A 21,932-nucleotide genomic window follows, 5' to 3' on the forward strand; every position below is an offset into this window, starting at 1 on the left:
ATTTCCTCACAATTCCTCTGAAATTAATAGCCACTCTTAAGGCGAAAAATAAGAAAGAATTGTTGAGAGCCTTGGAAATATTAAAATACCCTTTATTAATTTTCTGTTATTAAGGGGTTGTCAAAGTCAATCGTTTATGAAACTTTTTTCCGAACTGATTATACCGAATCGTTTCAAATCTTACAACGCGAATGCGGTGGCCTTAAGGAAGGTCCTGAAAGTCATGGTAATTTCATTTATTATAAAAAATTTTGAAAACGTCTATAACGAAATTAAAAAAAAATTGAAATTTTGCGAGGGTCAGGGCCTTGTTCATAGCTTCGTTATTCACATTGTAAAGTTTGAGACGATTCGGTACTTTCAGTTCGGGGGAAAAAAATTCATAAACGAGACTTCTTCGCGACACTTTCACATCACCTTAATGCGCATTCTTATGAATGAAAATGTCGAGATTAATTGTTGCATCTCGGTCGAAGGGGAGGGATTTTAAGTCTACTGAAAAAGCGACGGTAAGAAAAAGGCGACTCCAAGGGGTTGCAAAAATGCCTCTTGTTGGATTTTCCATTTTTCCGGGGGGTATAATATCTCCAGTGGACATATCTCAGAAATTGACTCGGTCGTTTGCGTTCTGGCCGAAGCCCTGGGCGGCCATATTTCCGTCTCTTGAAAACTTCCCCTAAGTGCAGGACTCGACTAGGTCGCTCTTTTGAGCCCAGAAGAGAGGGAGGCCAAGAAAAAGATTCTCTTTCCTCGACCCTTTGAAACCGCCTCGCCGCGCTTTCGGGACTTTTCCCGACTTTTCAGACTTTTCAGACTCCTCGGACTTTCCGGACTCTTTTTCGACTTTTCAGACTTTAAGAAGACATCTCGGGCTCCAGTATTCCGCGGCGTGTTTACCCCCTCGGGAAATATTTCATGAAGACAGAAATATTTCTTACCTTCCACGACAAGTTGATAATAGGATAATTCGATAATTCGGTAATTCGATGTGAGAAAACGTGTATATATATTTTTTTTTCTTTCTCTCTCTAATGCCGTTGAGAAAATAATTAAGTAGTTCACAAGGATGTGGAAATACAATTTTACACTTTTATCTATGTTTTTCTTTGTTTTTTCATTTTTTTCTCGTTAGGTTAAGAAACTACGTCACTGCTTATCAGGACGTTTTTATCGCCCATTATCTCCGACGAAGGACAATGGAAAAAAAATTCATACCGACACCTGAAGATTCAAACTCGGATGTTTATCGTTGATTTCTTACGTGACGAGTGGTTTTGAGTATTTGTCCTGCTTTGTATGCCTCTTGAGAGGTCATTTTTCAACTCGCTGGAAAGTCTCTCCAGGGTGGATAAATACTTGGCAAAGAGTCGGAAAGATTTTTCCGCGATAGGTTCGGAGAATCTTGAGAAACTGCAACGTCGGTAATTTCAAGGGAATCGTCGAGGCATGCCAGAGAAAGAAATAGAAAATGAAATAACTCTTATCCACATCTTCGTGGATGTTTGAAAATACTCGTATCAAAGGTAATGCAAATTAGGGATAATTGGGAAAATCGAGAATTTTGGAAATTTCCAATGAAATGTATTTAAATAAAAATATTCTTGCGTAGTAATGATTTTTTCTCCTTTTTTTTAGTTTCATTAGGAACTTTTACTCCCGTGCCTCGTGCTCCCTCGTGCCAGTGATAACGAAGCTTTCGCGCGCAAGCTCGCCTAGATAACACGGAGTAATTAGATCTATTCAGTTGAGGAATAAAATTAATCCGCGATACTGCTCGGTCTACTCGAGTGGCCGGCAAACAGAGAACGCGAAGCCTTATCAGTCAGGGCGCAACAATATAACGATTATATCCCTCCGATAAAAGTAACGCCGCTCGAGTGCCGTCGATAATGTACTTCTGCGTCTCGATACCACGAGCAGGTCGAGTTTTATCGTTCGAAGTATACGAAGGCGTAAAAATTGGCGGAACGATTTTCCTTGGGGGGAAAAAAAAATTAAAAAAAAAAAAGAAAAATAAAAGAAAATGCGCTCCGTTGAAATGGAGGGGGCATAAAAATTTCCGAATCTTATCAGAAACATTCCTGACTACATGTCGCTGTTAAAGTGTTAAGTTCCAACGTGGGAAGTGAATCGTTAATTTTTTTTTTTTTAATCTCGTTCCCTCGGACTGATTTAATGCCCCCGGGGGTGGAACCACGTGGGTCAGGTTTCTGGAAAGGATCGCGAGTCTCGGGCAGGAAGGAACCCCGAAGAAGGCTCCTTCAGGGCTCGCAGGGAGCTTTTGTCCCCGGATCTTCCCATTTTTTTTCCAGGCCTTCTGGGCACCGTTGGACCCTCTGCCAGGAGGAAAGCTCCCTCCTTTTGTCTCGGCCATCCCCGTTCCAGTCCCGACACCGGGGTGCGCATTGTTCCACCGGGAACCGCGCCGCCATCTTTGACTCGTTCTCCATTTCGCGTTTTCTCCGGCACATCGCGACCATCCGAAACGAGGGAGAATTTTCCACCCCTTCCTTCCCCGGGCTATTCAATCTTCAATTTTGTTACTCCTCCACCATTGCGATCTATTATTCATTTTTATTTTTTTTTTTTCGACAATCTTCCTCCTTTTACTTTCCGAGGAGAGGCAGAATCTTGCCTCGAGATTCGAGATCGAGCGACAATTGAGGGATCCGACAAGAGAAGGTAATGCACCCAGGAGTGCACTTATTGTGCACTTCCAACCGGTTTACATCGCGGGTTTAATGCGTTCCTAGGTGCATTGACCAGTTACAGGCGAAGGTCGCCTTGGAAGAGGGGCTTAACGATCATTTTATTTCTTTTTAAGGGGATCCATATTTCCATCAATCTTTTGTTATCCACGTAGAATGTGAAATCATAAAACGTCACTGACATGCGGTTTATAATAATTAGCAAGCTCGGAGAGGAGATTTGAACGATCGACTGCGCTTCCTTTCTGACGTGTTGATATACCTCCGGCCATTTTTTTTCTAGCTGTTTTTCTTATCAACAGCGCTCCAGGAGTAAAAGGAAAAATGACCCCCATGAGTGAAAAAAAAAAAAATAGAAACCGACGTGGAAATTTCTGAAGATATTCGACATATTTTCTGGGTAACGTTTTGTAAATATCTGCACTATCTGGGAAGTGTTTTTTAGATACAACTTATTTCTTCAAACTTTGAATATTTTTTAGCTCTTTTTCTTATCAACAGCGCTCCAGGAGTAATGAAATTTTCTCGAATTGACGTTTTGCAGGGGTAAACGAGGTTGAAATAAGGCCGGAATTCCGGGGCACGACCGGAAGTCCCCGGATCGAGCGGACAATTAAAGGAATTCCCTGTTAAATCGCGAATTATGCCCCGGAAACGCGGAGTCGAGGGCGGGCCGAAATTCCCTCTCGAAAATCCACATATTAGCCCACGTGCCATTCCAACCCTTTACTCGATGCCGAGGGAGGAGGTCGTGCGTCCATTTTCCTAGGGCGAGAAAAATATTCCTCGAGAGTCGCCCTGTAAAATCGGGCCGGGGCCACTTTTTCGCGTTTTTGGGAAAAGTGGAAGTGGCCCTACGTGCTCGGAGTCTCCGATCCGATACGAACGTTTCTCGAGCGATCTGCCGGAAGGGCAGAGCTGAATTCGAAATCAAGACGAGAGAAATGGTTCTCTTAACGCCGAGGGGAAAATAGTTGCTTTAATCATTTTTTTTTTTATTTAATATTCATAANTTTAATATCGACAATAAATAAATACATAAGAATGTTTCTCGAGCGATCTGCCGGAAGGACAGGGCTGAATTCGAAATCAAGACCAGAGAAATGGTCCTCTTAACGCCGAGGCGAAAATAGCCACTTTAATCATTTTTTTTTATCTAATATTCACAATTAATAAATATATACGAACGTTTCTCGAGCGATCTGTCGGAAGGGCAGATCTGAATTCGAAATCAAGACCAGAGAAATGGTTCTCTTAACGCCGAGGCGAAAATAGCCGCTTTATTCATTTTTTAATGTAATATCGACAATAAATAAATATATCCTGAAATCGGCAACAGTTTTAAGGGAGGGATATTTGAGTCAATTATTTTTCACTACACTTTTCAGACTTGCATATTATCCATAGGGAATCATCAATATTCTTGATTGGTAGAGATATTAAAAATGAGGATTCTGAAGTGGGGAGGTGGATTGGAGGTATGGAAATTAGGGTATGTTGGTAAATAATAAAGTATGGAAAATGGAGGGGAAGGCTATTTTAATCCTGAACATTTCGAGTTTCTCGCTCGTGCTTAACGTTTCGTAATTTGACGGGCCGCCGAAGTTTGCGCTCCCGGAAAATTTATTACGGCGCAAACTTCTGGCACATATGCGGGGAGAATGGGGAAAGTAGCTTCGGAAAAGTTCTGGGAAAGTTTGGACGTCGCGAGCGGCTATCTCCGAAGGGTATAATATGTGCTCCTATCGTCTCTTCGAGTCTGGAAATTCCGAGTCGGCGATCTCTTTCGATTTTCTGTTCATTGACCCGTTTCTCTGGGACGCGGCACCAGATATAAATTAAACCTCAGATTTAACTAAATTAAATCAGAACCTGTTATTTTTTTTTTTTCAAGAAAAGTCTTATTTAAAATAACAAAAAAATAAACCGCGAGAAAAATGTGAAATCGTTCAAATGTACTAATTTAGAACTTCGTAGTATCTATTACAAAATGTAATCTTCGTATACTTGAAACGAAATTTCCAGACCTCTTCGACGACGTCGTCGAGGGAAGGAAATTAATATCAGGAACGAGATAATCACTGCTATCAACGATATGCTGATAACGCTTCTACATTTTCCGTGGTAGATTTTAATTTGAAAAATTGTGCTGGCCGAGAAACGCTAAATGGTGCAAAATCGCGACGAGCCGCGAATTTTGCGGAAAAAAAAAAAGTAACCCGCGAGAAAAATGTGAAATCGTTCAAATGTACTAATTTAGACCTTCGTAGTATCTATTACAAAATTGTAATCTTCGTATACTTGAAACGAAATTTCCAGACCTCTTCGACGACGTCGTCGAGGGAAGGAAATTAATATCAGGAACGAGATAATCATTGCTATCAACGATATGCTGATAACGCTTCTACATTTTCCGTGGTAGATTTTAATTTCAAAATTGTGCTGGCAGAGAAACGCTAAATGGTGGGAAATCGCAACGAGCCGCGAATTTTGCGGATTGGAAGGAAAGAAAGGGGTAGGAGGAAAATAATTGAATGGAAATTCGTGGAAGGAAATTCGGGAAAAATGGAGTCCCAGGCTCGATTCCAGACTCTCCGGGGTAAGGAAATGAAATGGGCCGAGGAAATCGAGGAAAGGGCTCGGCTACCGGAAGAGGTCGCGAAAGGTATCCGGGGATTCTCTGGAAATCCTCGTTTCCGGCCAGCTCGTTGAACGCGCCGTCGAGGATCTTCTTCGATTTCCGTTCCGCTGAGGAAAACCGCTCGGCGAGGGACTTTTCCGGGGTTTTCGAAAATCTCGAGAGGTGCAAAGGGGACTTCCGCCCTCCCTTGCTTCCGGTTTTAACGACTCCTCGGGAGTCCGCTCCTTGGGAGACAAGAGGGACTCTCGAACCGGAAGAGGCTGCAAAAAGAATAGAAGGTACGACTCTTCGGGCGAAATGCCGACTAGTCGCTTCCGGTTGGGAGAAGTCGGAAGTTCCGGTGTCGGATGCCCGAAGGGGTTGACGTTTGTTTCCTAACCTCGAAAAGAATAATTAAGAAATATTTTTGGAACTCATGCCGATGGAAATCTCTTGCAATGAGAGCTGATCTTTTCTTTTTTCAATTATTAAAGAAATTCCAGTTATATGATATTTTCGAGAAGTTATACATTTTATGAGGGGGGGTTTTATTTACGCGATGGCTTTGAGTAATCGTAAATTTAATTGAAAATAAAATGAAAAGTGGATTTATGTCATTGTGAGGGGAAACTTGTGGAACAACATTTCTTCATTTTTATGGGGTGAATTCTGCCTGGGGTTAATGGTCAGAGAGGGAGGAAATGACTTTTGAGGAAAAACGGCGGGGAGGGAGAAAGAAATCTTACGGAAACAAAAGGAAAAGGAGGGAGAGAGAGAGGGGAGCATTTAAGCCGAGGTATAAAAGCCGAAGAAGAGCGAGCGGCGCCCTCGAAGTGGAAAATGGAGGTGTCCGAGACACCTCGTAATTCCGCAGGATCTTTCTCGCGAAATCCTTTCCGCGGGAACCCGAGGCTCCCTCCTGGAATTCACGGAGATTCCTCCCGAAATCCCGGGAAACCTTCGACAAGAATAACTCTTATTTCGCGGCGAGAATTCCAATTTAGCGCGGTACCAAAATGGCCGCCGGCGCCGCGGCCTCTTCAGGTGTCGCGACCCGAGAACGAAATCTCGTTTTCCGCTTCAGGAATCGATAGTACAGGAAAACGTTCCAAATAAAAGTTGTTCGGCACCCTCTGCTCCGCAACTTTTATTTGGAACGCTTTCCCGTATCCTCTACCGTTTACCCGGATTTCCGGATATTCTTGGTGGACGTCCACTCACTCCTCACTTTTCGGGATCTTTTACATACATTATCACAATGTATAGTTGTCGTTAGGTCTCGCCAAAATAATTCTTTAGGAACTCCAGGGCTCGAATTCCGCTTTGGCGGTGTCGCGCAATTTCCCGCGGTGATCCTCGCCTCCTCCCGGGTTGATCCTCCTTATTTTTCCCAAGGGTTTCCGACTCCTTTGAGGCGGCTTCGAAACCGCAGAGCTTCCTCCGCGATTCCTGCGAGCGAGTCGCGTCCCGAACTTACTCGCTGCATCAAAGGGGTCTCGTCCCCTGTGCATCTCCCGGTGCATCCCCGACTTCACAGGGCACACATCGACCCTCTTCTTCCGGTTGAACTTGTGCCGGGAAAAATATCTTTCCAACGGTGTTCTTTTTTCGACTCTGTCCCCGGCCAAAAATTCAGTTTTAATATCGAAGCGTTAGCCTGGCAAATGTTAAAAAAAATTATCTGGGAATATAGTATAAAAATCGAAAATTTGAACGTGAAAACGTGAAAATGTGAAAATGTGAAAATGTGAAAATGCGAAAATGTGAAAATGTGAAAATGTGAAAGTGTGAAAATGTGAAAATGTGAAAATATGAAAATGTGAAAATGTGAAAATGTGAAAATGCGAAAACGTGAAAATGTGAAAATGCGAAATCGCCACATTTCTGAAAAGTACGTGATACTTTTTCCCCTGAAAATTTGCTTCCGATCTTCGCGAAGCATAAAGAATGCGATTCCCGGAGGAGGGAAGTGGCGATTGACGGGAAAGGGCTTCCCATTTTTGTGCAGAGGATGGCAAAATGGAACCCCTCTCGATCCCCCTTCACCTCATTTTATTCCCTTTTGACATTCCATTCGCCCGTCTTGGGGGGGGGGGGCGATCGAAAGTGATTCCGAGCATGATGGGGGGGGCATCGATTTCCCCGAGCGATTCTCATTTCCGGCGTGTCCCAAGAACGGTTCTCCCTTGTTCCCGAGATGGCCCGGTTTGGCGAGGTCGTTCCCAAGGATGCAGTTGCATCGAACGGGGATGCACCCACGAAGCCCAATAACCGTTGAATAATTTTTCACCCTGTAATTTTTACTCTTTTTAATAATTACGTTATACTTAACCGGTGAAAAATCCTTCGGGGTATTTATAGGTGAGGTATCTAGAACGCATCCTTATTAACGATACGACAAGTGCACGTATACGGATTTCCTTAAGGAGGGGGAAAAAAAAAAGTGGTGAAGAATTTTTTTTCCCTCCTGGTAAATGCGTTTTATTCTGGAAAAAGGCCACTCTGCGGCCTCGCTGCAGGACGTGGGATGCACCGTATGGACTTGGAGCGGTAAACGATTCTATTTGCACACCTTCGAGCGTTCTATTTCCGTTCTCGCTCGACACGGGAAAGTTCCATGCGACGCGCATCTCGTATTCCCGCGTTCCGTGGCGGTCCCTTCGCGGCCGCGATCGAGTTTCCCTTGGGATAACTTTTTCCCACCTTTTTAAACAATTCCTCCGCCGTGGAGGTGGATTCCAGTTGGAACGCTCTGGTCTCTAAAAAATGATTCTCGTCTCATCCTCCAGTTTTCTAGTCCTCTTCGGGCTAGCTTGATAAATGTCTCTGAATTCGATGATGTCTATAAAATTGCGATATTTCTCAAGGTGCGTCAAGCCAGCACGGCAACATCCCAATACACGATTTCTGAATACAGAGGAATGATGTGCTAATTATGTGGTAATTTTGTGCTGAATTAATTAATTTTGTACCCCCACCATTTTTCCGAAATTTCAAATTTTAGGGTGGCCATGCTAGCTTGACGCACCTTATTTCTCACGGGGTGGACCCGTTTCACCTGGTCCTCGCAAAAAGCAAGATGGACCGACACCCTGAGACCCTTCCCATTTACCCCCTTGGCAGAGATTGGCCGAGGGTCGCGGACGTGGTCTAGGCCGAAATGAACTAATTTGCATTCGCGGGGGCGAAATTAATACCGCGTGCCGGGGAGACGAAATAAACTCGTTAATCCGGCATGGCGTCGAGGACGAACGGGCTCGCGCCCTCTCTCTCGCGCCCACGCGAGCGCGCTCGCCTCGTCCTCTTCTATCCCGCGGTCGTCTTTCGACGTCGCTCGCAACCCGTCCTTCTCCAGGACCCCCTAGGATCCCCAGGCACTCGGAAGTCGACTCCTACGGAGCTATCCTGCCAAACCACTCCCGGATATATTTAAACCCCGTTCTCGGACTGTCTGCTCTTGATTAATGGATCCACCTAGTATCGTTAGTCGGTAATGGAGGTTCCTCTCCCGATGCATTATGCACCTCCGGAGGTGCAGGAGGACGCGTTCTATCGGGATCCGGTCGAGCCTGGGAACCCGGTAAAAATCGGAAAATTTAAAATAATGTAAATTGTGAATATAAAAATCAACCAGGGGATAAGGTACCAGATAACCGGGAGGCAGGATCTACTTGTAGGGAAATAAAAATCATTTTTAATCCTCATTATTTCGAAACGGCGAAAATTATTAATGGCTTTCAATTCTTACTCGTGTTCTCTGGACGCAACTCGAGGCGAGATGAAAATTATGTATATAAAGCTGGAATTGCCACTTTAGCACAATTCAATAAAATTTGTTGCAAAATTGATTGCTAATTCATTGCTATTTTATTGCACAAGAAAACAATTTGTTGCTCCTATACTTTTACGAAAAATGGTGGCGATGTCAGCTTTATATAAAGCTAGCACTGCCACAATAATAAACAATTATTAAGTAAATGTTCATCGACGAATTATATGCAAGAATTTATTGCTAATTAATTGCTCGCGGAAAAAGCAAATTTCAATTTTTTTGCTCACCCCCTAAAGGGGTGAATCGCCAACCCTAGTGCTCATCGCAGGACAGAAAGATGAAAAACATGGGAGAATCGAACTATTTCTTCACGTGGAAATTAATTGCTCCGAGAAGAACCAATATCTTTGTAAAAATACAATTTTCAAACCTACATTAATTAGCGATTAATTCCCACGTGAACAAATAGTTCGATTCTTCCATGTTTTTCATGTTTCTGTCCTGCGATCATTCCTAGGGGTGGCGATTCACCCCTTTAGGGGTGAGTAAAAAAAATTGAAATTTGGTTTTCCCGCGAGCAATTAATTAGCAATAAATTCTGGTATATAATTCATCGATGAATATTTACTTAATAATTGTTTTTTTATCGTGGCAGTGTTAGGTTTATATAAAGCTGACGTCGCCACCATTTTTCGGAAAAGTATAAGAGCAAAAAATGTTGTCTCTTGTGCAATAAAATAGCAATGAATTAACAATAAATTTTGCAACAAATTTTATTGAATTGTGCTAAAGTGGCAATTCCAGCTTTATATACATATGAAAATTGGAATTTACAAAATCGAGATCTTTAGTTCGATGCGTTTATAGATGGGATACGAGGCACGTCGGAAAATCTCGGAGGCAGAATGGGATTTTCAGGACGGAAATGGTCGAAACTCCCGCTCGGTCGTTCGTCCCGGTTACGATGCATAATGCAGAATTTACGGCGGCGATAAGGTTAAAAAATACCCTCGCTTATGCGTCCCCGCGTGAGAGTTATGTCGGCTGGAAAGTGAAAAGTATTCCCCCGACTTATCTCCCGGGAAAATGGCGTCTGGCCGTGCGATTAGAAGCGCATCTTTCCGAAATTTATGTCGGCCGAGGGACGCCGATACATATCTATCGAGGAATTCACTTTCTAGCCGAACCTCCTCCACGCCTTAACCCTTGGCCTACATTTTCGAGGACCTCTCGATTTTATCTCGTCCTCGGAAAATTGATCCACGGAATGACAAGACGAATTAAACCGATCTTTCACATGCATTGTATGTAAAGTTTATTTTATTTCCCTTTACGAAATGTTCAGCCCTGGTTCTCGTTACTGAGAGATTGTAGAAAATTTCCGAAATTCGACAAGAATTTTTTTTTTTTAATGTTTTTCGTTGAACATCTGTTATCGGCTCTTGTTAATCGGGGATTGGGAGCAGTTCAAATGTTTCAAGAATTTATATATATGTTACGGTGAAACACCGAAATCTGGAGAATGTCGACTTTCACCGGTGAATGTCAACATTCTCCAATTTCGGTAATTCACGGTAACATATATATAAAATTTGCACATGAGCTGAAATGAATTTTTTTTGTAAATCGAGCTTCGGAGAAATGGACGCTCTTCCTCGCAGGTCCCTCGGGAATGGCCAGGGAAAGGAGCGATCAGCTGTAAAAACCGGCTGCCACGAATGAAAGGACCCAGCTGTAAAAACAGATCCCTCCGGTCCTGGGGACGAAGACCGACATTCATTATTAAAGGACGAAGGGAAAAAAAGCATCCGTATAATGCGTCCGCGGGAGGGGAATTCTCTCGGGAAAATTTACCGCCCAGATGGACGCGTTTTCTTGCCGGTCCCGGGGGAAGGGTTAGGGGAGAGAACGATCAGCTGTAAAAACCGACTGCCGCGAAAGCAGCGCCCAGTTGGGTAAACAAGTGTAAAAAATTTAGATCTCGAACATAAACATTAATTATGAAGAAATAAGGAGAAATGACAAAATGAGCGTTTAATGGAACACGCGAGGAGAATTTTCCCCTTGATTTCTTGGAATTTTGTTTTCCTCTTTGACCGTAAAAAATGGAAAAGGAGAAGAAGAAAAAAAAAAGTGACGTTTCCTCGGGAAAATTTCGGAGGTCCCGAGGGAACGAAGGGAACGATCGGCTGTAAAAAAAACGGCTGCCACGAGCAGCAGAGCCCAGCTGTAAAAACCGACCTCGAAGGGTCTGCGGAAACGCGGCCGGAACCAAAACCGGAAGCGGTACCGGACGTAGCCGACGCGTTCGCTGTTCCGCGAATAAATATTGAACTTTGGCGGTTGGCCGGATCGAGAGGGGTAGTTTTCCCAGGGAAAGCACCGGCCCGACTGCTTTTCCGTTTTTCCGGACCAGCGGAAAGTTACTCCTCCACGTCGGCCAATGAAGGCATCGCAACGGGGGAACGAGTCATTCCGCGGCGGTCCCGCCGTGCTTTCCGCTCCCGTGGGAGGTGGGACCGGAACCGGGGAAATAACGTGGAAACTCATTCTTCCGACTGCGATCTTATTCGGCCGAACTTTTTCCCAAACTCGAAATCCGCTTTCACGGTTTTCCGCTGGTTCGGTACTTTGAAGACCGCGTCGACGTCACTCGTTAAGAAAAAAAAATATATATATTTTATTTTTTATTATTATATATATATGTTACGGTGAAACACCGAAATCTGGAGAATGTTGACATTCACATAGTCGCTTAGTGTATGTCCGAAATATTTGCTAAATACCCTTATTTCTGACTTACACCGGTAAATGTTGACATTCACCAATTTCGGTGATTCACTGTAACATATATATACATAAAATCGTGAAAAATGTGGAAATTTTCTTATTTCTCCCTCGAAGGTCATCTCTGACTAAAATTTTCCTTTCTGTCCAGGTCTGCGACTGCCTCGGCATCAGCAAGGAGTGCGACTACTTCGGGCTGAAGTACCAAAACGCAAAAGGCGAGGAACTCTGGCTAAACTTGCGGAATCCGATAGAGAGGCAAGCCGGTGGGGGTGTAGCACCTTTAAGATTTGCACTTCGAGTCAAGTTTTGGGTGCCCCCACACCTGTTGCTGCAAGAAGCTACCAGGTAAACGCATATCGCGATACATCCATGGCGCGTCCCTGCTCCATAAAAAAAAAAAAATATCCAGGTACTTCCCCAATTAGCATCTACCTGCATTTCTCTATATGAATTATTTTTGCAATTCAAGAAAGAGACAAGAATTTATTTAGGGAATTTTCTTTACACGAAGGTGTCTTTCAAGGAGAGTATCATTTACCACCATTTCTCCCGATCGCGTAATTTTCTCTGAAATTATTTTCTACCCAAGACTCGCGCTTCAATTAGATCGGGACAAGTAACCATGTTCTAATCGAGTAAATTAAATGAATAAAAATCGACCCCGACCTGCCCTATATTCCGGTCACGCTATGGGCGATTCACGTATGCCGCTCCCGTGAATCGCTCCAATTCCGGCCAATAATTCGATAACCGGGTGGTCCATCGGGATGCTGCTGATTTTTCCTTGATTCCTCGTTATTGCTGCCCCGGAGGTTCCCGTTAAATCAACGCGTCAGACCCGTCGAGATTGGCTGCTCCCGGGGGAGAAAACTCGGCTCCCCTTCGTCCCCGTCGTCTCTCTCTCACTCTCGCCAGAGTTGTAATCCTCGGGGAAGTTCTCGTTAAGAGTTTTCACTTCCGCTCCCGCTTCCGCTTAGCGGCTGCTCCTCCTTTGCCGGAACTCCGGGCACGAAACTTGCAGGGAGATTAGAGCGCCGTATCTTCCGCTCGCTTCCGGGAGCCTCGGGACCGGAAGTGCCTCCACGGAGCACCGACCTGGACCGGGATACCGCGGATTGTTCCTGCCACCTTTTCTCGGGAAAAGCATCTCTACAACGAAGGATTGCTAATGAAACCAAGGAAAATAAGGCCCCGAGTGGTAAATAAAAAACGTCCCTCCAGAACCCTGAAATTTCAATTTAAATTATTTACTCTGGAATTTTTAGAAACATAGATACGTAGTTTAAATTGCAACTTGACTATTTTTTGTACGAAATACAAGATGACACTTTAAATTACCACTTGGTTGTTTTACCACTTGATTGCTAATGAAACCGAGGAAAATAAGGCCCCAAGTGGTAAATAAAAAACGTCCCTCCAGAACCCTGAAATTTCAATTTAAATTATTTACTCTGGAATTTTTAGAAACATAGATACGTAGTTTAAATTGCAACTTGACTATTATCTACGAAATACAAGATGACACTCTAAATGACCACTTGGAATGGCCATTTCGATGAAGAAATAATTATTCACTAATTATACCCTGGATTATTTTTGAGATACGTAAAAAAAAAAACATCCCTTCAGAACCCTGAAATTTCAATTTAAATTATTTACTCTGGAATTTTTAGAAACAGAGATACGTAGTTTAAATTGCAACTTGACTAATTTCTACGAAATACAAGATGACACTTTAAATTACCACTTGGTTGTTTTACCACTTGATTGCTAATGAAACCGAGGAAAAAAAGGCCCCGAGTGGTAAAAAAAAAGTCCCTCCAGAACCCTGAAATTTCAATTTCAATTATTTACTCTGGAATTTTTAGAAACATAGATACGTAGTTTAAATTGCAACTTGACTATTATCTACGAAATACAAGATGACACTTTAAATGACCACTTGGAATGGCCATTTCGATGAAGAAATAATTATTCACTAATTATACCCTGGATTACTTTTTGAGATATGCTTTTTATGCAATTATTTCCGTCGAATCTCTTAAACTCGACTCGAGACATCCAGGGTAAATAATTTTCTGTCGGAGGAGCTAAAAGGAACGTAAGAGGGAAAAAGGGAAATCGAGAAAATAGGGAATTTTTCGATTTTGGCCTGCTCGTTAAAAAAGGCGCTCTTTAATATAATAGAGAGGTCTTTCGGGGTCTGAAAGCCCCTTCGTTTGAACTCGCACAATATCTGAAGGGGTTGTCGGGTATTTCTTTCTCGTGGAACGGGTCAGAGGAGGTCGAAGAAAAGCTCTTGTAAAATTAATTCGACGTGGAGTAGATTTAATCGCGCTCCCTCCTCCCTCGCAGGTCCTTTACGGATTCAGCGTTTGACCTCGTTGCCAGAAAGCGGCACAGCTTAGCAAGGAAGAACATTTTCTGCAGATGGTAGATATAGGCAGGACTCGAGTTAACGGTAACGATATCCCTGGACTCGGAGAAACCCTCGAGAGCTCCTGGGAATTTCAACCTCTGAGTGAAAAGTTATCTCCCGGAATCGGGGTCCTAGGGGAGGAGAAAATTCGGGCCAAGTGCATCCTTGGATGCGTTTACACAGGACAAATCCCATGAAATCGGCCATCTCGTTACGGGAGATCGCCTCGATCGGTCGGAAACATTTCCCGATGAGTTTTTAGAAAATCAACCCTTTGGGGACGGAGCTCTTTTGACATACGGGCGAAATTCATGAACACGGGCAGGCAATATTGGACCAAACGTCCGACGCATATATGCGGCGGTAGTCCGCAGAGGGTTAATTAAACGCCTTGATTTATTTCGACTGATTTTCGGGATTTTAAATCCCATCTAATGGGCGCATTTCATTCATCGAGGTCTATCGATTGATTTTACGGAAGGTGGGTCGATTTAATTACCTGTATTTTCTTTTAGATATTTTTTTTCCTTTTATAAAAAAAAAAACACCTCGACTGCAGCGACGGGACGTACAGTGATACCTGTTTTACGGGAAAATCAGGAAACAGAGCCAATCCCGTCGTTCCAGTCCACGTCCTTTCTGCCGAGGTGAAATTCGGAGGAAAATTGGGAAAGACAGGATGACAGGAGTTCTTGCAAAATTAATTTGACGTGGACCAGATTAAATCGTAGAAGCGTCTCTTCCTGGAGCATGGCCCCCGTAAAGTGGTCGGAAATTGTCGGAGATCGGGAGAAGATTGATTTTTTAAATGCCGAGGAAAATTTCGGTCTATCGTATCCGCGACCTAAGAAGAACATAAACTAATGCAAGAAAATTATCCGCGAGTGAGCTGGAAATTCCCGTGATTTTTTTAATTAAAATATTCATTTCAGTTGAATTGGATTGAATTTAGCTTAATTTAAACCTACTTGGACGTCAACAATATGAAGATTAGAGGGTAATCAGATAAAATTTAATTAAATCCCTGACTTTCCAAGAACTCTTACTCCACGTCTCTTGGATCCTTCAAGGATCTTTTCCTCATTGAAAATTGCAATTTAGCTAGGATCCCTTCTCTACGTCTCCGAGTATTCCCCGAGGAGCGGACTGGAGCCTTGAAGAGATATCTGCGGTCTCCATTAAAAGGAAGATCGAGCGAGGCAATAATTAATTAACAAAAATTTCCGCAGTAGAAGGCGGGAGTAAAGAGGATCCTCCCGGTAATTGACTCGGATCTAATGAGACATTAATTAAAACTTAAATGGAGGTCGACGTTGAGTAACCAAAAGGAGGTTCTCGCGAGGGAGTCGATGGAAATTATGCGTCCTCGTTGAATAACATCGTAAATACGAGCCCGGAAAAATAAAAGACATTTCCTCTCTCCCTCGGCAAGGAGAAAGGGAGATTTTTCCCAAGAAAATCCAATTCGTAGGACCGTGAGGAAATAAAGTCACACCGCGTCGATTTGAATAACCCGCCGCTTGAGAACGCTTCTTCGGCATCTCTCTTTTCCTCTTAGCATTTTTCTAAGATCACGATTGTTTAATTTATGAATCTTCCGATCCGCCATCAAAATCCATATCTCTCATTTTCACAGTTTTCCCGGTCTCCAAATGTGTTCCTGTGAATAATAACAAGGAGATTAATAGACCTCGAGCGGGATTAAAAGGTGCAGGAAAATAGAAATTAATTAATTAGACGCATGGGGAAATTATTTCAACGGAACTACCGGGATCGGTCGAGGAAGAGATAAGCCGGATAATTGGGAAAATCTGGGAATATTCCTGTAAATAAAAAAAATAATTAAATTGCCGGAATTTTAAGTAGGGCTCGGAAAGTTCGGATAATTAATTAGGTGGACGGGGAAGTTATTTAAACCGGACCGCAAGGATTAGATGGCGAACAAAGGCGGATATCTGTCGGGCAAATCGGATCCGGGAGAAACGGAAGTTAATTCCGAAGACGGCGGGACGGTTTACGCTCAGCTTCCGCTGGACCGTGTCTGATCTAAGAGGATATCCTCGAGGCTAATGAAATTCTGGGCGTTTCGATCGAGTACTGAACACGCCGTGAATACTCCCGTAGGAAAGTGGGAGCTGCATTAATCTTGCAGGCTCTCGACACTCCGCTTTTCGGGGATATCCGGTAAACGAGGACCCCCTGGTAAACTGTTTCCTACATCTCCTGGAAAGTGAGGCTCCTTAAGGTGAAGTGAAACCCCCTTCAAATCAGTCAATTCGAGTACAACACTTTTCTTTAAGGGTATTGGACCAAACTTCTTTACACGAAGGTGTGTTTTAAGGTGAAGTGAAACACGCTTCAAATAAGTCAATTCGAATACAACACTTTTCTTTAAGGGTATTGAACCAAACTGTCCGAAACTTTGACACGTCACTCCTGATCATCTAAGAGTTGTCCTGACACATTGAAAATTTCAATTTTTTGAACAAATTTTTTAATTTAGTCCAGTCCAGAACCAAAATGGCGTTAAGCTCTCATATTTCGATCGATATACAATTATCGAAGGCTCTGATATGAGAATCGAAAGGGTCAGGACAATTTTACGACAATTTAGAACACTCTGGTAATCGATAAATTCGCATTTCAACGGGATAAAGGCAAAAAAAGTGTTGTATGCCCTTCTATGCTAAAACCATGGGAATACGAGGTCTCGTAGTGAAAATTTAATTCACCTGGAAATCACAGATGGCGCAGGGGGTCCCTCTGCAGTCAATTAAAGCCCCAGAAAGCATGAATCCAGAGGATTTCTGGAGTTTTATCTCGATTTCTTTATAATTAATGTCCGAAAACGACAGGTGGAGTATGCCATTTGGTACAATACCCAATACAATTCGACACAGCTGTGAATATAAAAACGAACGTCGGCAACGTAGGCATTTAGAAAAATCTTCTTTATCGTCGTCGAGCAAGTTCCTCGACGTGTTTCACTTCACCTTAATTGGGGCAATAAATAGAAGTAACATTAACAAAGATTTCTAATGAATGACCGAATTTCCCGCGAGTCGGTGCTCGTTCGTATGTTACCGATTTTCCGAATTCTTTCGGTCATTTTTCGTCAATTCGCGAACCTCCTCTTTGGAGTCATCCCTGAGGAATTGATTCGCCAAGCCCGCGGGAACTGTGTACACAATGCCGGAATATTCCCGGAGAATCCAATATCGGGAGAGGCGCGTTCCAGGGTGGCGTTTCTGACGATACCATTGTAATAACCCTCTGATTTATATTCCCGAAGCAACTCTGGCGCAGCATCCCTTCATCCCGCTGGCTCTGGACCGCTCCTGATCCCCTCCCTTATTTATTTACAATCCCTTTTCCACCCTGGTTGTTCCTCCATTTGCCGGAGTTCCTTCGATCCCGGGAGAAGATCTCCTTTCTCGCTCTTCCTCTCCCAAGGAAATAATCCATCGCAATTTTATCCCTGAGAAATTACTTTCTATAAGTATCCCCTACCCAAAGAAATAAATCATATATAATATTTCCCTTGAATTCAAAGTACATTATTTTTTCTCCCTCACGTGCGATTGGAATTTTAACGTCAATTACCCAGGGCGGGAATTTCCATTAATTTTCCCCCAGATTTTTTCCCTTACCCCCGAGTGTTTATGCCGTGACACGCGACCCGGTTTTTTCACTTTTTCTTTTTTTAAACCTCGAGGAGGTCTACATAATGTATTTCCATTGAATACAATATTTCCCTTGAATTCAAAGTACATTATTTTTTTCTCCCTCACGTGCGATTGGAATTTTAACGTCAATTTCTCAGGTCGGGAATTTCCATTAATTTTCCCCCAGATTTTTTCCCTTACCCCCGAGTGTTTATGCGGTGACACGCGACCCGGTTTTTTCACTTTTTTTTTTTTTTAAACCTCGAGATCTACATAATGTAAGGGAGGAAGAGTTCATTAACGCGGGAGGTCCTAACGTAATTCCCACTCGCTCGTTTGCAAGCTAGCCCTTCTATCTTAGGAGAGGAAACATCCCCCAATTAGGGTGGTAATTATGAGGTAGATGTCACCCTTAAACTTTAGTGGTGCACCCTAAGGCGATGCGAAGGTGGAGGAGGAAAAAAGACTTCGCGACTCGAGAGCGACGCCTGAAAATTAATTTTCCTATCGCCTGAAAATGCCTCCCCCCCAAAAAAAAAACTGGGACAACGAAGAGTGAATAATTTTACAAGATAAAAATAAAATACCAAAGAAAAAAAAATGCATCTCGTTTCGCGTCGCCTGGAAATGATGAAAAGAATGACGAAAGCTCGGGAAATTAAACAAGGGAGTTCCATATAATTTCTATGAATTTTGATTAACTAATGGGATAGTATAATTACGGTAATTTTGATCGGTACCCTTTGTCATGTAGGGAAGATCAAGACCGCAGGATCTCGAGTCCTGGGGTTCGGGTTACCGGGATTTCCTTCATTTCAATTGCAACGAGAATTGAATCGAGATTCATTACCCCTTCCAGGGTTGCATCTGCCTTGTCGTGCGCCCTTAATGAGCCAGAAACTCCGGGAATGCCGGGCACCGCCCTGTAATATTCAGGTGAAGATACGTACGCCGGGGGTGGAGTTTCACCCTCTATTTGCGCGGTGCCTCCCGATGATTGCGCCGAGTCTGGGGCTCTAATTCTCTCGGAAGCACTTGCCTCGAGTTACTTTCAGGGCTTGGAAATCGGACCAGGGTTGCAATTAACCCTTGGCGAATGATTTATAGTTTCGCACCCCCGTCGAGGACTCGGGGCCGAAAATCCAGCGGGGTTGAATTTTCCGTCGGATTTCATTTCTCGGATTTCAGGAGAGCCCTTTCATTCAAAGCCAGGCTTCAGCTAAAAATCTCCGAGGGTCCATACTTTTCAAAGATATGCAAACCATTTTTGACTTTCCCAAAAGTAACCGGGATGGAAAACTTTTTTACATCGGGCTTGTTAATTGAAAAGTTATATTCTAAATTCCTGGTAGAATTGATATACCCTATTTTTTAAATTTACCATTTCATTTCAAGGATCATCTCGAATGTCTCATTTCGGCGTAACGTTGCGTAGAAAAATTGTATGAAATTTCGGGAAAAAAAAAATGAACAGTCCATCGGCTGTTTCGTGAAATATTGGAGGGATTTTTCGGAAGCTCCCGAAGATAGTGCAATTTTGTAGGGTGGCAACTAATTTCGAGCTGTCGAAAGCATTAACCCTTGGCAAGTTTGGACCACCCCCGGGCTGTGTCAGGGTGCAAGTAATTCATTGTTAGTTTCTCATGACGTCGTCGATCTCCGCTTTAGACGAGCTTACGGAGTCGAGTTTTGGAGAGCTTTCGAGGAAACGATCCGAAGGATTACGTCTCGGCTTTGTTCGGCGAGGACCCACCGAGAAGCTCGACTTGCGAGGAAGAGCGACTTCCTCCGAGGAATCATCCCCATTGGGGAAGAATTATCCTTTCAGGACATCCATCTATAATTGCCAGAGGACCCAAGAGCTCCCAAGAAATTCTCCCCAGATCCTTCGAAAATCACCAAATCCCCTTAAACCGTACTTGAACATTTCCCAAGGCATCTCCACCTTAACCGATAATTTCATTTCTTCTCCTAAAAATTCCCAAAATATTTACGGGTAAAAATGTCAAACGATCAGGTACATCCAGAAAAGTCTCATAAGCGATCGACCCCTCGGAGGCCACTTTCCCCTTAAGTCCGATAAATCTTCCGAATTTTCGCAGCCGCAATTGGGCGCTAATTGTGCCCATAATTATGAAAGTAGTCTAAGTCATATATTTTTTGTTTCGAAATTACATTGAATTAATTTCGTTTGAAATAATATGGCGTGAAATAACTGATAATCTCATTTTTTTTTAATTTTGACTTAGACCACTTTCATAATTATGGGTACACGGACGAATGGGATAATTAATAATTGGGATAATTAATAACCCTTCGAAAATCACCAAATCCCCTTAAATCGTACTTGAACATTTCCCAAGGCATCTCCGCGTTAACCGATAATTTCATTTCTTTTCCTAAAAATTCCTAAAATATTTACGGGTAAAAATGTCAAACGATCAGGTACATCCAGAAAAGTCTCATAAGCGATCGACCCCTCGGAGGCCACTTTCCCCTTAAGTCCGATAAATCTTCCTAGGCGCTAATTGATCGGAATTAAAGGCGGCCGATCGGACGAATGGGATAATTAATAATAAAGTTCGACCCCTTGGCTCGTTGCGCGGTCGATAAATGCAATTTCCCCCGAAGGGCGGGAGCTTATAGAAAAAGTTTCCTCGAGCTTGCGGCCGGTAATCGGTCCATTAATTCTGTAATTAAATCGCATAGTTTAGCCGGCTCGCGGATGTGGAGTTCCGCCCGGCGGTTATTGTCTGGACCACCGAGGGGAAACTTCGGAAACGTCTTTACTCTGGTCCACCTCCATTGTTGAGTCTCACGACAATGCTCGGTCAAGTTGACGGGCAATTTAGCAACGTCCTCCGCGTTTCCGGCTCTCTTGCGGTTTCCGCGTCGATCAGCTGATCGGAGACACCTCGTCGGCCGGGAAGGATAAAAATCCCAACCTGCGAGAAGAATCGATATTTTGGTATTTTAAGGCGTAGGGATTTTTTCGTAAAAACGGTGGATTACATTTTTCCGGGTCTACGAACCTTTCCTTTCCGCAGGAACTTAACGAATACCTTGCCAAGGGTTAATGACACCCCTGGGAGAGAAAAGACACGGAGGCTCGTAATTTATTCCCTCTTCTTAAAGGTATAAACGAGGAGCATTAATGCCGCCCCACGATCGGGGAGAGTCCTGGTCGTTATTGCAATTTTTCAAAGCATTATTCCCCCCGGTCTCTCCTTTGATTATGCCGTTGCATTATTTCCTTCCCTTCTTTCCTTTGGCCTAGACTCGGTTACCTCGTTTTAGCTTAATGGTACCAAGGTTCTTCTTCGGTTTATCCAATCAATATATGTCCGCCCCTCCACCCGCTCTCTAACTTTTCTTTAAAGAATTATTCCTTAACAAATTCATCGTGATATTCTAGATTATTTTCAGTAATATTTAATAATGGAATCTGTAGGAGTGATATTTTTCTTTTTTAATTTCCTGGGTTTTTTTATGTTTTAATCTTTCTCCTCGTTTCTTCTGAATTTTAATAACAACTTTAATGCCGCGAATTTCCAGATCGACCTCGTGGGTGATTAGAGAAGCCGCCGAGTATTTCAATTACGGCCCCCATTAGTTTTAATTAACAGTCCTGTCGGTGTAAAGTACAGGGCGCACTTCCCTCGAAGGTATTTTACAGTTTTCACGTTTACGTGGGAACCGGAGGGTGGAGGGATTCAAAGCGGGTTTCACACCTCTCGGCGGTCTACTTTGTGGCCGGGGAAGAAAAAGAAAACCCCGGCGAATGTGCTCGTCCTTTGGAGAAACCTTACCGGATTGCGCCGGAAAACTTTTCATTACCGCGCGAGAGTTTCCCCAAGAGAAGTTGGACGTTAATGAAGAGTCCGCGCTCTCGCGAGGCTGGAAACGTTAATAATAATTTAACGAGCTTCGACGGCTGTTTAATAAATTTCCCTATTTC

At 43.3% G+C, this 21,932-nt stretch overlaps 1 protein-coding gene across 1 annotated transcript in view; it reads left to right on the forward strand.

The window, feature by feature from the left end:
* The window catches only part of LOC105694799 (E3 ubiquitin-protein ligase MYLIP), a 71,650-nt gene that overhangs the window by 38,814 nt on the left and 10,904 nt on the right, over positions 1-21,932 (forward strand). Inside the window, exon 2 of the mRNA XM_012415809.1 lies at positions 12,039-12,235. Coding sequence (XP_012271232.1) covers positions 12,039-12,235 — 197 coding nt within the window. The remainder of the gene's footprint in view (positions 1-12,038; positions 12,236-21,932) is intronic.

This window comes from Orussus abietinus, unplaced genomic scaffold, assembly GCF_000612105.2.
Source record: "Orussus abietinus isolate OABI.00-Male unplaced genomic scaffold, Oabi_2.0 scaffold27, whole genome shotgun sequence".
Taxonomy (NCBI): Eukaryota; Metazoa; Arthropoda; class Insecta; order Hymenoptera; family Orussidae; genus Orussus; species Orussus abietinus.